The sequence below is a fragment of the Phocoena sinus genome, chromosome 20, assembly GCF_008692025.1.
Source record: "Phocoena sinus isolate mPhoSin1 chromosome 20, mPhoSin1.pri, whole genome shotgun sequence".
Taxonomy (NCBI): Eukaryota; Metazoa; Chordata; class Mammalia; order Artiodactyla; family Phocoenidae; genus Phocoena; species Phocoena sinus.
The window spans coordinates 12012430-12027552 of NC_045782.1; the positions used below are offsets into that span (position 1 = coordinate 12012430).

Below are 15123 nucleotides of genomic sequence, written 5' to 3' on the forward strand. Positions count from 1 at the left end.
CCCCATCATAGAGGCTCCAGGGAAGAGGTGACTTGCCCACCCGGTGGTCAGGATCTCTCTGGCCATTCTCACATTATCAGGCCACAAGTGCCCCGATCTTAGTAACACACCCTCCCTTGTGGCCACAGCAGGACTAACACCTGACCCACCTTTGACAAGCGAAGGACTCCTCTTTCACATTAGTGACCCTGTTTCAAGAAAAATCCGTATGAGAGTTTTAAATAACTAGACAACATAATCCCCACCAACTACAGCTTCTGTATATTCAGTGCTCAGCTCTCTGGAGAGCCCAGGAAGGGACATGAGACCCCAGGAACAACAGTTCCTAACTGGAACCTGCCTGTGTCCAAGGGTGTGGCTCTAACACAGGAAGCATGGCCAAGGTGGCTGGCGAGCCCCAGGCTGATGCCTGCACCGTGCGGGAACCAACGGCACCCCCAGATCTGACCAGGGCTTCTCCCCACCTCCCCCCATGTGAGGTGTGAGGCGCCCTCTTCCTCCACCCCCAGGAAGGATGGTCGAGGCTGGAACATGGGAGGTGGGAGGCTCCCCCTGCTACCCTCACACCCCTAGATCCTCACCGCACTGGAGCTGGCATGGCTGAGCTTATCAAAGCGGAATTTCAGGTTTGACCTCGGGGAGTTTCTGCTTTTGACATCTAGGAAAAAGAAGGAAGCCCTGAGAGGAGGTGGGGCTGCAGAGGTCACTGGGGCTCCAGGGTGGGCGCTGGATACGGAGGCCAGGAGAAGGGGGGGCCTCCTCTCCACTAGGCACTTTAGCTGACCTGCACCGATTCACGAGAGCCAACTTTCAAATTTTCAGAAATGTTGTGAGCTGGTTGTTACCCATAGTTATTTTTTTTTAATTATATAAACTTACAATTAAACAAATTATATTCCCCAAAGGTAATAAATACTCAGAAGTTATCATTTCCTAGTTATTTCACTACATTTTACTATTATTTATTCTCCCAAGGTTATTTACGTCTATTATATCTGTCCGGTAGTACTTCCCAACTCCATGTCACATTGGGCGCTTGAGATCAGCCAGGAGTACTCACACCAGAGAAATCAGCAACTGTTATAAATCAGAGCTTGAATAATTGTTTTCTTGTCTAGACTTAAGAAACTCATGGAGAAAATGTTAATAATATAGATCAGACTTGAAAATGTGTTTGTCTATAGCCATTACATTGTGAATGGCACAAAAAACTGAGAAAATACTCTTCCAGTATTTGAAAACTATTATCTGATTCAGCAAAGAAGTTGTTCACATCCCTGACAAAATAATATCAATCATCATTCATGTCGGAACTACACTTGTTCGTCATTTGGAACCTTGCGGTGTCTACGGATACAAAGGTTGGGCAAATATTAGTAAAGGTGCTTTGTGAGAACCAGTTGGCTCTGTCGACTTATAGTAAAGAATATTGTATATTTCGTTCCAGCTTATCCTTCCCCCCTCCCTGTGTCCTCAAGTCCATTCTCTACATCTGCGTCATTATTCCTATCCTGCCCCTAGGTTCTTCAGAACCATTTTTTTTTTTTTTTAGATTCCATATATGTGTGTTAGCATACGGCATTTGTTTTTCTCTTTCTGACTGACTTCACTCTGTACGACAGACTCTAGGTCCATCCACCTCACTACAAATAACTCAATTTCGTTTCTTTTTATGGCTGAGTAATAATATTCCATGGTATATATGTGCCACATCTTCTTTATCCATTCATCTGTCGATGGACATTTGTTATAAAGCAGAAACGAACACACCACTGTAAAGCAATTATACTCCAATAAAGATGTTAAAAAAAGAATGTTGTATATTTTATCATTATTTATAAATTGTGTGCTTCAGATCTTTTATATCAGTAAAATTTACAGTAAACACATACGTGTGTGCGTGCGTGTGTGTGTGCGTGCGTGTGCGTACGTGTGTGTGCGTGCGTGTGTGTTGTGTGTATGTGTATATGGTGGGAGAGCCGGTTGTTAAACATTTACCAGCATACCACTGGCTGGGGGGCCCCTTGGCTTTCTGATTTTCCTCTGGCTGAGAGAATCTACAGCTCAGTACCCTCCACCTGCAGGCTGCTGGTTTAGTCTTGATGCTTCATATTCAAGGGTTCCACTCAGCACTAGAATTACCTCTCGGTGTGACCCACCAGCCCCCCTCAGGGCCCCAGGGAGCCCAGGTGTGAAACGACCAATGACCAGGGCATCAGAGATTATGGAGGATCAGATGTCAGGCCCTCCCAGCCATCTCCCTCTCCTTGGCCCTGTCTCTCCCCCTAAAACAGGTTTCCAGATCTCCGCAAACCCACCCCGGTCCTGCGGGTACAAAGCATAACTCCTGTGGGGCTGGGGGTAAGAGGCAGCTCCTCAGGGTTAAATACTCCATAGGGGGTGGGGTCGCAATAAGCACTGGGCAGGTGTTACAGACCTGTTGTAGGTCCCCTTCTGCCCTGGGTGACCTTCAGCAAGTCATACTCTAAACCTCCTTTTACTTGAAACCTTATTTATTTTGATATTTATTTAATACTAAGTCAGAGCCAGGCTTGATTATAGATTCTTTCATTCTTTCAATATTTAATTAAGCCTCGTTAAAAAAAAACAACCAGGGAATTTGTATTACTACCCCACTTTACAGATGAGGAAACTGAGGTTCAGAGAGGTGGGGCTGCCAATGGTGCACCAGGATTAGAACCCAGCTCCACAGCTGACCAGCCACGGCGGGGGTTGCCGTACTACACAAGCCACTGTTTGCTTGTGAACCAGGCCTTCCCCTTATCCCCAATATCACATGTCGCCTTTTGCCAACATTCCTTCACCATGAGAACCCCAGAAGCACTGTGGCTTAAACCACCCTGTGGGCCCACTGGCCCCGTGTTTCTATTATTTCGATTGGAGCTCCTCAACCTCAGCCTGACATTTTGGGCCAGGTCGTGGGGACTGCCCTGTGCACTGCGGGATGCTTAGCAGCATCCCTGACCTCTGCCCACTAGATGCCAGCAGCACCCTCCCTTCCCCCAATCATGCAAATCAAAAATCCTCCAGACACTGCCAAACGTGCCCTGGGGAGCAACGTCGCCCCAGTTGAGAACCACTGATGGCACTACTGCTTTATTCTCGTTGTGTAACAAATACTTAGGTTAGCAGCTCTAAGGCTCTTATAAGTCTCTCTTTTACTCTTCACACAACCAACCATACGAGGTAGAAACTAGTCCCCTCCCTCCATTTTTCACGTGGGGAAACTGAGGCACAGAAAGACTCAGTAACCTGCCCATTGGCTCATCACTAGTAAGTGGAATATCCAGGATTTGGACCCAGCCTCCAGAGTCCTGCCCCATACTATGCTGCTCTCCTCGAGGGCAGGACCAAGGCTCTGATTTCCAGGCACCCCCAACACCCAGTGGTGCCTACAGCACATGTCCGCTTGGATGCCCCTCAGGCTCCAACCCCTCGCCCTCTCCCCAGAGCTGGCTCCGCCTTCTCTGCCCGACTGCAGGGATCACAGAACCCTGAAAGGCCCGGACTCCTTGCCTTCCTTGAGCCCCCACTAGTGAGCCTGTACATCCCTTGAATCCACGTCCTTCTCCCATTGCCCCAGACAGCCCCCCAGATCCATGGCCCTGTCACCCCTCACCAGCCACTGTGGCCCCTCACTGCTCTCCCTCCCTGTGCCCACTCCCCAGCAATCCTTTCTGTTCAGCCAGCTGCAGCCACCAAAACGGTCTCTCTCCTTCCGACGGCGCTTCTATACCTAAAGGACCTTCAAAGACTGAAAGCCCTCCAACGGCTTCCACTGCTGGCAGGATAATGCAAAATGCTCACCAGGGTCCCCGTGGCAGCCCCAGCCTGTGGTCCTAACCACTGTCACCTCTCTCACGGGTCCCCTTCCGTGCACTCCAGCCGCACTGAACCACGTGCGTGTCCAGAACACAGTCTCTGGATTCCCCCCAGGCCTTTCTACTGTGGCTCGCTCTGTCCACCTGCCACACTCTTCCTACCTCTTATCTCTGTATTATCAGGATGGTCGCTGTGACCAAGGGGCCCTGGGTCGGTGATGCGGTGAGGCGAGAGGTCAGGGAAAGAGCCTCAGCTTTCCAATCACACAAGCCCAGCTCCTCTGGCAAATCACTGCACTCTCTGAGCCTCAGTTTCCCCACGAGTAAGGAGGGGATGAGAACACAGGCCTCTGAAGGGTGATGAACCGATGCGGTGAGCTGGCAGCGCTGGAGGCCCTAACACTTCGGGGCTGGAATAGAAACAGGCCAGTTCCGCGTGCCTGGGGCATGTGCCCCAGCAGCGACGGCCAGGCCGCAGCGCCGCCTCCACTGGGCGCACGGTGCGCACCGCCCGCAGGACGCCACTGACCTGTCGGACTCCGGCTCATGATGACGGGGGTGGCGGCTGCCCCCAGGCTGGGGCTCTCGCTGCTTGGGGACGGGCTGTAGACAAACACCTCCTGCTTGAAGGGAGAGGTTGTGGACGGCTGGCTGCTCTGGGGAGAGAGGCTGGGCGAGTGACGCAGCTCCACCCTCGGCAGCCTGGGACAGGCAGCCGTCCACTGCCCCACCCCGGGCGCTCCCAGAGGGTGGCGATGGCCGACTGGGCCCTCTCCTGTTTCCACGCTTCCCCTTTTATCTGCGGAGCCTGCAGGGGGCTCTGCCCACAGTAGCTATGTTAATGCACGGAGCGGTCTCCGGCTGGGCCCAGGGTTTCCCCCCCAGACCCCGCTCCCCAGCGTTGGACGCGGCCACACCTACCCCACTGTCACACTCCTCCATGACCTCGCCCTCCCCGGCCGTGCTGCTGCTTGTGCTGGAGGAGGAGCGGGAGATGTTGGCTCGGCCATTCTCCTTCAACTTTATGAAGGGCCTGCGGGGGAACAGGAAGGCAGGCTCTGCTCACACTCCGAGACCCCCGCCACGGCCCTCCCGGGACTGAGGACGAGGCAGGCCCAGCAGGCCTGAGCTCGCCCACCAGCAGCCCCCCGCGTGCACCTGCTGGTGGACTTTTGCGTTCCGGAGGGTTCCCAAGGCAAGAGACTCCGACTCTCAGCTTGCCTGGAGCAAAGCAAATATTCCCGGCCCCGGTGGCTAAAGCCAGCCCCTCCCCACCCCCACTCTCTTACTTCTCCTTGCTGGGGCAGATTTCCGGAGAGCTGGGATTGGATGAGGTCTCAGACTTTATCTCCTGAGAAGAGTGTCCGCCCTCTGGGGTCTTCGGGTTGCTGGATGCACTGTCGCTGAGGAAGTGAGGAGGAAGAGGAGTGAGGCCCTGGGCCCAGCCCCCCACGCACCCCCAGCACTCGGCACCATGGGGACCTGTGGGGCATAGTGGCCGTCAGAGCACGGCCACCGGACCTCCATTCCCACCCGAGCCCCCCTCAGACACTGCAACAGACAACAGAATTCTCTGCTCCATCAGGGGTTACTCCAGGCTCCTCGGTGAGAGTCAACACCTATCAAGCAAGAGTCCTGGTTGATGTCCCTGAACCCAAGTCCACCCCCCACCCAAGCTGGCCATCCCACCCAGCAGAGCTCCAGGTCAAGGGCAGGCCACAGAGGGAATGGAAGGGGTCTGGGACCTCCACCCAACAGGGAAACAACCCAGTACACATGGGTTCCTCAGGGTGCTGGCCAGGCCACCCACTGCTTAACTCCAGGGGACACACTTCACAGACTGTAAAATGAACGCTCTGGATCCGGCCCTTGTGCTGGGACGTGGGCCACTCTCGGCCCGGGGCTCCAGGGGTTCCTCCTCCTCTAGTTTACCAAAGACCATGCACTGACACCCACTGTTTAGCCGGTGCCCGCTGCTGGGGACATGATGGGCCTGTCCTCAATGCACTTCTATTTTTATAACAGCTTTATTGAGATATAATCCACATACAATTTGCCCATTTAAAGTATGCAATTCAATGGTTTTTAGCATATCCACAGAGTTGTACAACCATCACCATGATCTAATTTTAGAACATTTTAGTCCCCCCTAAAAGAAACTCTGGACCCACTCACAATCACTGCCCATTCTCCCCTCCCCCTGGCCCCTGGCAACCACTTGTCCACTTTCTGTCTCTATGGATTTTCCCATTTGGGACATTCCATATAAATGGAATCATACGATGTGGTGTGGTCTTTTTGTGACTGACTTCTTTCACTTAGCATAGTGTTTTCAAGGTTCATCTATGTTGTAGTAGGTATCAGTACTTCACTCCTTTTTGTTGCAAAATAATATTCCATTCTATGGATATACCACATTTTATTTACCCACTCAATGAGTGATGAACATTTGGACTGTTTCCACTTTCGGCTATTATGAATAATGCTGCTGTGAACATCTGTGTGCTAGTTTTTATGTAGACACATGTATTCTTTCTCTCGGGTACATACCTAGGAGTGGAATTGCTGGGACATTTGGTAACTCTCTGTTCAACCCTCTGGTGAACTGCCAGACTGTTTTCCCGAGCAGTTGCACCATTTTACATTCCCACCAGCTATGCATGAGGGTTCCAAATCCTCCACATCCTTCCCAGCACGTGTTATTATTTATCTTTTTGTTTTATAGACACCCCAGGGCCAAGAGGTGCCTCAATGCACTTTTAATGAGGTTGCTAATGACCTCCTAATTGTCAACCCGAGCAGGGGTTTGGGTCATTGAGCTAGACTTCTCTGCGTGCCTGACACAGCTGCCCCTCCCTCCTGGAACGCCTCCTCTCCTGGCCTCTAAGATCCACCCCCTCACCCCTACACCTCCAGGCTCTCTCCTCTCTCATCTTCTTCCCAGTCTTCTTCACCGGCTCTTCTCTCTCCACTTGCCCTTAAACGCAGGTCTTCCCCAGGCATTCTATACAACCCCCTGTGTGGTTGTATTCCTTGGTCCCTCTCTAAACACCACCTCCACCCCCAGGGATTCCCATCTCTTCTTCTCCAGTCAAGGTCTCTCTCCTAAGCTCAAGACCTGCAGTTCTGACTACCCCCAATTCTGCCCTTCTCTCCTGGGGGGCCCACAAAGACTCACTCACATGTACAGGTTCCAAACAGCTTTTCATCCCCCTCCGTAAACCTGCCCCTGGTCCTGCACGCCCAAGCTCAGGGGATGGGGCCATCCAGGGCTGCAGACAGACAACTTGGAGGCCTGGACATCAGCCTAAAAGCCTCCCTTTCCCTCACAAGACTGTAAGCTTCTGGAAGGCAGGTTTGCATCTTCTGTAGCTCTGTCAGAGCACTGAGCCCAGCACACGGCAGGCACTCAGCAATGCTGCTTGCCAAATTAAATGACAAGAGGGCTCAGTGATTAAAGGATCAGAAAGTCCATTAGCTGGAACTGGTTAAGTATGATGCAATATGAGAGTTGCTTTAAAAAAGAGAGAGAGAGAACATTCTAGAAGCCCAGAGGAAAGTTTGATGAACTCTGCCTGGTAGAATCAGGGAAGGTTTCCATAAGAGCGGACATTTGAGTAAGCACTGAAAAAGGAGGCAAAGAAAAAAAAAGAATCCAAGCAATGTTTCTAGTTTGGGTCAAAAGGCAACAAGGACAACTTTGGAAAGTCCCATGCAGAGACCAGGCAAATGTGCCTCGGTGGATAAGGAGCTGAGTGGGTGACGGGGGTGTGCAGGTTCCTGGAGGAGGGAACAGGGTCAAAAGGAAGGCATCTCCTGAACCTACACAAAGCCCTCCCCAAAGATGGCACCTGACGGCTGCAGCAGTGGTGAGAGCTGACAACCCCCACAAGGCACAGTTACCATCGTGTCCGGCTGTCCCCTTGGCCTTCAGAGCCCGTGTGCAGACGGGGGAAGAGCCCCGACCTCCGCTTGATGGGGCTCCGTGACTGGTTCTTCGCTGTTGCCACTGCCACCGGAGGCTGTCAAAGAAACCGCCAGAATGAGTGCTGACCACACCCCCAAACGCAGCTCTCCTTCCTCTCAGCCCCCTTTCTGGTCTACAATAGGTCCTGCAATCCCCAGCTGGCCTGGAGGAGATCCCAGAAAACAGCGAGCCAGCCAGGAAGGTTGGGATCTAGTAATGGGATCTGGGACCCTAAGATTCAAGCTACCTGCAGCATGTTTTCCTGGGTTCTTGAGCCAAACCTCATGGCCCCAGGTAACAATCTACCAAAGACCAGAATTCTTGGAGGAACATGGGGTCGGGGCCACCCTAAGGAGAGCTCTGCATATTTATAAGGACAGGATGACTCGGGGTCACAGACTGAGAACCACAAAGCTGAGAGCCCAGGGAGAGACCAGGTCCAGCCTCACGCTTTACCAACGAAAAAGCCGTGGAGCCGAGGGGCAAGGGGCGAGGAGACTCGGCCAAGGTCATAATAGCAAATCACCAGCAGGTGAGCACAAGAGCCCAGGGCTCCTGACTCTCCATCAGCTGCTCACAAAGAAATGGGTCCAAGCTGGTGTCACAATAATAAGACAGATCAGGAGCCGCAGAACCAGGTCCACATGCAGCCCCGGGCAAAGGGGGAGCCGCCCAAGAACATGGCCCTGCTTCAGCCACACACAGGGGGACCATGGAGAGGTGGGAGACTGAGGACGGGGAGACAAGAGCCTACAGCCAATCTCTAGAGCCCACCAGGCTTCTAACCCAGGCCCCAACTTCTGCCATCCACATGCTGTGCAACCTTGGGTAAGTGACAAAACTCTCTGGGCCTCAGTCTCTTCACCCACAGAATGAAGATAACTGCTCTGCCCTGCTCACTTCATAGACGTTCTGGGAGGAACCAGATAATAGCTATGAAAATACTTGGTAAGTTAAATGAATTATGCAAGACCATTTAAAATACTAATCGTTGGTATCATGATGGATGTGTTCCACTATGAAAAGAAAAGAGGGGAAAGGAAAGGAAGAGAAGAGAAAAAGAAAAAAAGAAAGAAAAGACTAGTCTATACAAATCCAAAGTCACTTTGCTTTTTAAAAGGACTGACTGGTTCCTTCCCTGGCCAGCCCCTGGTGTGAGCAGACCACACTTGAACCCACAGACCTGCCAGGCTCTCTCCTTGGGAATCGTCTACACAGTGACTAAGAGCTTCGACTTTGGATCAGGGAAACCTGCATTCAAATCTCAGCTCTTCAGCTTACCTGGGTGACCTGTAGCAAGTTACTTAAAACCTCTGGGCCTCCTTTTCCTCAAGGAGGAATGGAGAACAAACACATCAATACCTACCTCAGACAGCTGTCACAGGATCGGATGAGATAATGTCATAGCTCGGTGCCTGGCGCACAGCAAGTGGAGGGCAGCTACTGTTATCATTAGTAATAACAAAGCAAGGACACCCTTCTCACAGTCACGGGTCCCAAGCTCCCAAGCAAAGAAACTCGCTTCAGGCCCATTTTGCAGGGTTGGCCTTCAGGAGGAGGCCCAGTTGTTGAGGAAACTCAGAGAACAGGACAACGGGAGGGCCTCTAGGCAGGGCCAGCCCCAGGCGCTGCCTGGGATGGAGGCTCCATTTCAGAGGGCAGGGCCTGGGCTCACCTCCAAAACAGCCTCAGTTTCCCTCTGTCATCACTGGTCTCATCACCTGGCCCAAGCCTCCCCTACTGAGGCCTGGGGGACCCTCCCTGGGACCCATATGCTGCCCCAGGGCCTGCGGCTCTCACCGAGAAGGTAGTCTTGGTGACCTCCATGCTGTTATGGGAGATGCCCCCGCTGAGGCTGCCGGGGATGCCCCCGCCATGCTGCTTCTTCTGGCTGCTCACCATGGTCTCCATGGAGTGGCTGCGCACACGGATGGCCCTCTGTGGGGAGAGCAGGTGACAGGGGCCTAAGGGTTGGAGTCTGGTCCCTCTCGATGACCTTGTCCCACTTGACAGGGTCTGCAGACACAGCCTTCAGCCTGTGCACACATATTCACACACACACACACACACACACACATACACACATACACACACACACACACTCTCTCTCTCTCTCTCTCTCTCTCTCTCAGTGGCCCACACTACAGTCACTACAGTTTGCAGAGAATTTTCACATATTCCATCCTATGCTCTGGGAATGGGTGGCTCTTTGCAGGCAGAGGTGAGGGAGGACACCGGCCAGGGGGAGTCTGAGGGGTCAGTGCCCCAGCTCCCAGCAAGGTGGGCAAAGGCTGTTATCCTCATCTTACAGGTGAGGAGAGTGAGGTTTGGACAGCTCACTAAACCCAGGTGACCCTGGTCTAGTTACCACCTCTCCAAGCTACAGCTTCCTCAACTAAAATGGTTGCGGTACGCGGGCCTCTTACTGTTGTGGCCTCTCCCGTTGCGTTACGGAGCACAGGCTCCGGACGCGCAGGCTCAGCGGCCACGGCTCACTGGCCCAGCCGCTCCGCGGCATGTGGGATCTTCCCGGACCGGGGCACGAACCCGTGTCCGCGGCATCGGCAGGCGGACTCTCAACCACTGCGCCACCAAGGAAGCCCGGATCCCCCAATTTGACTCTTTTCTTTGCAGAAAGCTAAGTGTGCTTCTGTGTTTAAACACTGGATAGCCCTTCTGCCGTCATCCCGAAGCGCACTTTGTGCAACGTGGAATACGCTCACCTCGCTGAACCATACGGGGCTCTTACTATTCTGTGCATCAAGCCTCCCCGCACACTTGCAGAGGCTTAAGAACAAGCCTGAAACCTGGCACAGCTGCTAGTGGAGGAGACGCACACTCAGACCGGGCGGAGGCGTGGGGTCTCGGAGCACAGAACTGCTTAGGCCCACTTAGGGCCACTGAAGAGCAAAGGGTACGTGGGCAAACACTGAAGTGTCCAGGAGGTCAGGGGCTTGTCACAGAGCATGCAAGAATGAGAAGAGCTAAAATCAAGATTGCTGAGCCAGCAGCAGGGAGGGACCTGCAGGCCTACGTTGGTCTGGAACTGGACCCAAGGGCAGTGGCAGTTCTCAGATCGACCCAAGGGAGGATTTCCCGACAAGGGAAGTCCCACAGGATCCTAACTACCATGTGGATGATGCTCCGTGGTTCTGGAGGCCTTCAAAGATGACCTGAGAGTCTAGGAAGGGAAGTTTCTCTCTAGTAACCCCCAAACCCTCCCATCACTTCCCTGTAATCACTCATTCGGTCACTCAGTAATACAGCCAGGGGGCTTCCTGTTGGTGGCGCAGTGGTTGAGAGTCCGCCTGCCGATTCAGGGGACGCGGGTTCGTGGCCTGGTCCGGGAGGATCCCACATGCCGCGGAGCGGCTGGGCCCATGAGCCATGGCCGCTGAGCCTGCACGTCCGGAGCCTGTGCTCCGCAACGGGAGAGGCCACAACAGTGAGAGGCCCGCGTACCGCCAAAAAAAAATAATAATAATGCAGCCAGGTGGCAATGCAGCTTAGCAGTCACAAGCATGGAGTGCCAGGGTCCAACTGCCAGAATTTATATCTGGGGTCTCTGCTCCATCACCCATTAGCTGGTGCCCCTGGTAGGTTCCTCATCTTTTCTGAGACTTGCTTGTGAAATGGGATGGAGAAAATCTACCCTGTGGGGCTGTGGTGAGCATCCATATAGAGCTCTTAGAAGAGGGCCCGGCACATCGTAAGTACCCCATAAATGTGGCTATTCTTATTGTTAATCATAAGCATTTGTTGCGTACTTCTCGTGTGCCCGGCACTGTGCCAGGAACTGGGAGAATAACGGGAAGGGAGTCAAAGAAGTGGAAGACACCTACCTCCAAGGAACATACAAGTCAGCTGGGGGAACAAGACACGTTCCTGCAAGTAGGGCAATGCTAAAGACCCAGGGCCCGCGGGTGCACCCTCTGCATTCATTAATCATCCAAGGCCCCAGGGCCTCAGGTCCATGTGCAAAGACACAAGGATGCGGATATCACTAGTTGCTCACATACAGCTGCCCTCCCCCTCCCCCCACATCCCTTGCTGGCAGAGCCACTGTTGATCCAATGTCCCTCTCTTCCACCACGAGACAAAGGAGTAAATCATGATCCATCTAAGGTAGTCACATCACCCATCCCCTTGCCAGTGGAACATGAAGGGACATCTGCTGGGGGCTGTTCCCAAAAGGGATGTGACTTGTCTGCTCCTGAAACCGTAGCAGCCACCTTGGGGCCGTGAGGGGTCAGGCCTGAGAGGTAAAGCTGATGAGCAGGGGACAGCAGAGGGGAAAGGGGAAGGAGGCTGGATGACCGTGAGCCACCCTGGGCCCTACTTTAAGGGAACTAATGGATTTTCCTTATTGTGTGAGCCAGCAGAACCTCAGCTCCAGAAAACTGACGTAGAAGGACGCTGCCCTCATCCTCACTGGGTTCATTCCTGCACTCACACACACGTGTCGGCTTACACACTCCACGTGCCAACCTCCAGATGGTCTCGTGTGGAAGAACTAACCTCCTTCCCTCCCTTGAAGTATCGAGAGAAGAGCTTGGTCTATGGCAAGGTGGCCCCAAGAAACTAGCACAAATGTTGCTCCCAACCCAAATAGCAGATACCCCTGGGGTCTCTCCCCAAGATCAGGAATTCTCTAATCTCTGACCCAGCCAAGGACCACAACCCGCCTGCCTTTCTGTCCTGACGAGGGAAGCTGATTCAGAAAGGAGGACTGTTTGCAAATAAGCATGGAGCCTACCAGCCTTGTATTCCTGATGTCACCTAGGCTCTCCCGTCTGAGCCAAAGACACCCCTTAAGGGACCTCATCTCTCTCCCTCTCTCTCCCTTTCTAGACCACAGAACAGAGTCCCCTAGCAACAGTTTCCTGCAACATGGTTAAAATAGCCAGCACATTCTATTCATTTCATCCTGCAAAGATCATTGAGTCACAAACCCTTTGGAGAACTGAGGGCAGGAGAGGTGGGGTACCACTCTGAGGGGTTCCCTGGATAAACATCAAGGTTCCTTAAATGAGTCAAGTGCTCCATAAATCTCAGCATCATTTCATTCCATTGGTGTCCTCATGTGCTGCCCCCACTATTGTCATCAACAATGACATGTTAATTAATCATTTATATTGTAATCTGTTCCTCGATGTCTCTTTCCAGAGAAGATTTGACATGGGTCATAAGCCCTGTGTGGTGGTATCTGGTCTACTGAGCTCCACATACATGATCTTATTAAATCCTGCCACTCTGAGATGCAGAGAGGATGGCACTGATAGAAAAGGTCCCAGGACTTCCCTGGTGGCGCAGTGGTTAAGAATCCGCCTGCCAGTACCCGGGACATGGGTTTGAGCCCTGGTCTGGGAAGATCCCACAGGCCACGGAGCAACTAAGCCGTGCACCACAACTACTGAGCCTGTGCTCTAGAGCCCGCGAGCCACAGCTACTGAGCCCACGTGCCTCAATTACTGAAGCCCATGTGCCTAGAGCCCGTGCTCCGCAACAAGAGAAGCCACTGCAATGAGAAGCCCGCGCACTGCAACGAAGAGTAGCCCCCGCTCGCCGCAGCTAGAGAAAGCCCGCGTGCAGCAACGGAGACCACATGCAGCCAAATATAAATAAATAAAAGAAAAGGTCCCTTAAAGGTAAAAGATTACCCAGGTCACACCTCAGGTAAGAGATGGAGCCAGGACCCAAATCAGAACCTGGGCCCCAGATAGAAGGGTCCCAGGATCCCCAAAAGTGGTTCATATTGAACATGGAGTTCAACTGGTTGATGGACTAAAGGGTGACCAGAAACCATGGAGCTTCAGCACCTCTCCCCCCAAACATCTCCAGCAGCCTGGGAAGAATCTTCTTGAATGCCCTCGGTGCTGCTGTCTGAGTCAACTAGATAAGCTGGAGGAGATAATGGGCTGACATGGAATTCCAGGGATGTGCAGGGGAGCCATCTGCTGCGCAAAGCAAACAGGAAGGGGTTTGAATGCTGGTTCTTCCAAGCACAGTATGGGAACCTTTTGGAGACAGTCCCCTCGTCTGTAAACACGAGGATGACATGAGACAGGATGTGTCCACATGACCAGACACCTGGTGTGTTACCTGCTTGTTCAGGGTCAGCCCTCCTCCCTCACACTTAGGGACCAAAGGAGAGAGAGACTATGGCTACTTCAAAATCCTAAAATAATGCTTGATTTGGACAAAATCACCCAGTGACAAGGTCTCAGGTATTCCACGTTTCAATGTGATATAGAGCTGGAAGTACCAGCCTTTTCAAGCTGGGCAGATCAGGTAAAGGGTGAAGACAAGAACGGAGGGCAGGGAAGAGGGAAAAGGCATGTGAAGCCTTCGCAGGGGCATCAGCTCTGCAGGGACCATCTGGACCCGCTCCCACTCAGCCCCTGTACATCCAGGCCATGGTGCACCACTCCTCTGCTCGCATCTTCCCAGGGGCAGGCTGCTCACTGCTTTCAAGGCTGCCTGTTTCAGCAGCGGACAGACTGACCTTTGGAAAGGTCTTCCGCGCACTGACCTGAAATCTTACCATTTCTGGCCCCTGGAGTCTTAGACTTGTCTATTCCACATTTCACACAGCTGTCCCTACCTGTCCTCACGGTCTGCTCTCCTCCCAGCCAATCACCAACCCCAGTCACCAGGGTTTCCCTGCCCTCAGCTCACCTCCCGGCTTACGTTCGAAAGAGTTCTCCTTTGGGGGAGTCAGAAGAGAGAGAGAGGGAGTCACTTTCTCGGTACCTGCTATGTCACTTCATTTCACCCAGGGGGAACGAGCACCTGTTGGTATCACCGAGGGAGCACGCATCCTCTGGGTCAACCACAAACCTCGCTTGCTTAAATGGGTTTCGTGAGTGTTTCAATTTAACAAACTCAACTTAAGGGACACAGTGCACAGGGATGAGCACTGAAGGGGACATGCCTATCGGTACCAGGCAAGCAACAGAGGCAGGGGCCCTTGGAGAGAAAGATGCTAATTGCTGTCCTGCTGAGATGGCTCCTAATCAGGAAGTACTAGGTCCAGAACAGGGTCTTCTGTCCCTCTAGCAGCCCAACGGGAGAAGGAACTATCCCTCTGCCTCTCCACCCCGAAAGACCAGAGCTCCAATCCGTGAGCTCCAGGGCTGGCCTGCCTGCAGGTACTTCTGCAGGGATTTCTGCTCCTTTCCTGCCACTAGGGGTCAGATCAGACCCGTGCATCAACTATCACAGTTGATACCTCAGATGCTAGAGAAAGTCACCTGACAACTCCCTGCTTGCTGTGGTCCCAGTTCCAATGACACTGGGTGACCCTCCCCTCCC

At 53.0% G+C, this 15123-nt stretch overlaps 1 protein-coding gene across 6 annotated transcripts in view; it reads right to left on the reverse strand.

Moving 5' to 3' along the window:
• RAP1GAP2 (RAP1 GTPase activating protein 2) overlaps nt 1-15123 on the reverse strand; it is a 186907-nt gene that overhangs the window by 5104 nt on the left and 166680 nt on the right. For 5 of the 6 annotated variants that reach the window (XM_032617539.1, XM_032617538.1, XM_032617540.1 and 2 more), the window contains 7 exons: nt 9610-9747; nt 7746-7864; nt 5132-5245; nt 4764-4875; nt 4372-4498; nt 582-658; nt 150-188 (listed from right to left, as the gene is read on the reverse strand). In XM_032617539.1, the coding sequence (XP_032473430.1) occupies nt 180-188; nt 582-658; nt 4372-4498; nt 4764-4875; nt 5132-5245; nt 7746-7864; nt 9610-9747 (696 nt within the window). In that variant the 3' untranslated portion in view covers nt 150-179. The remainder of the gene's footprint in view (nt 1-149; nt 189-581; nt 659-4371; nt 4499-4763; nt 4876-5131; nt 5246-7745; nt 7865-9609; nt 9748-15123) is intronic. The other variant, XR_004347654.1, reaches the window with a different exon arrangement.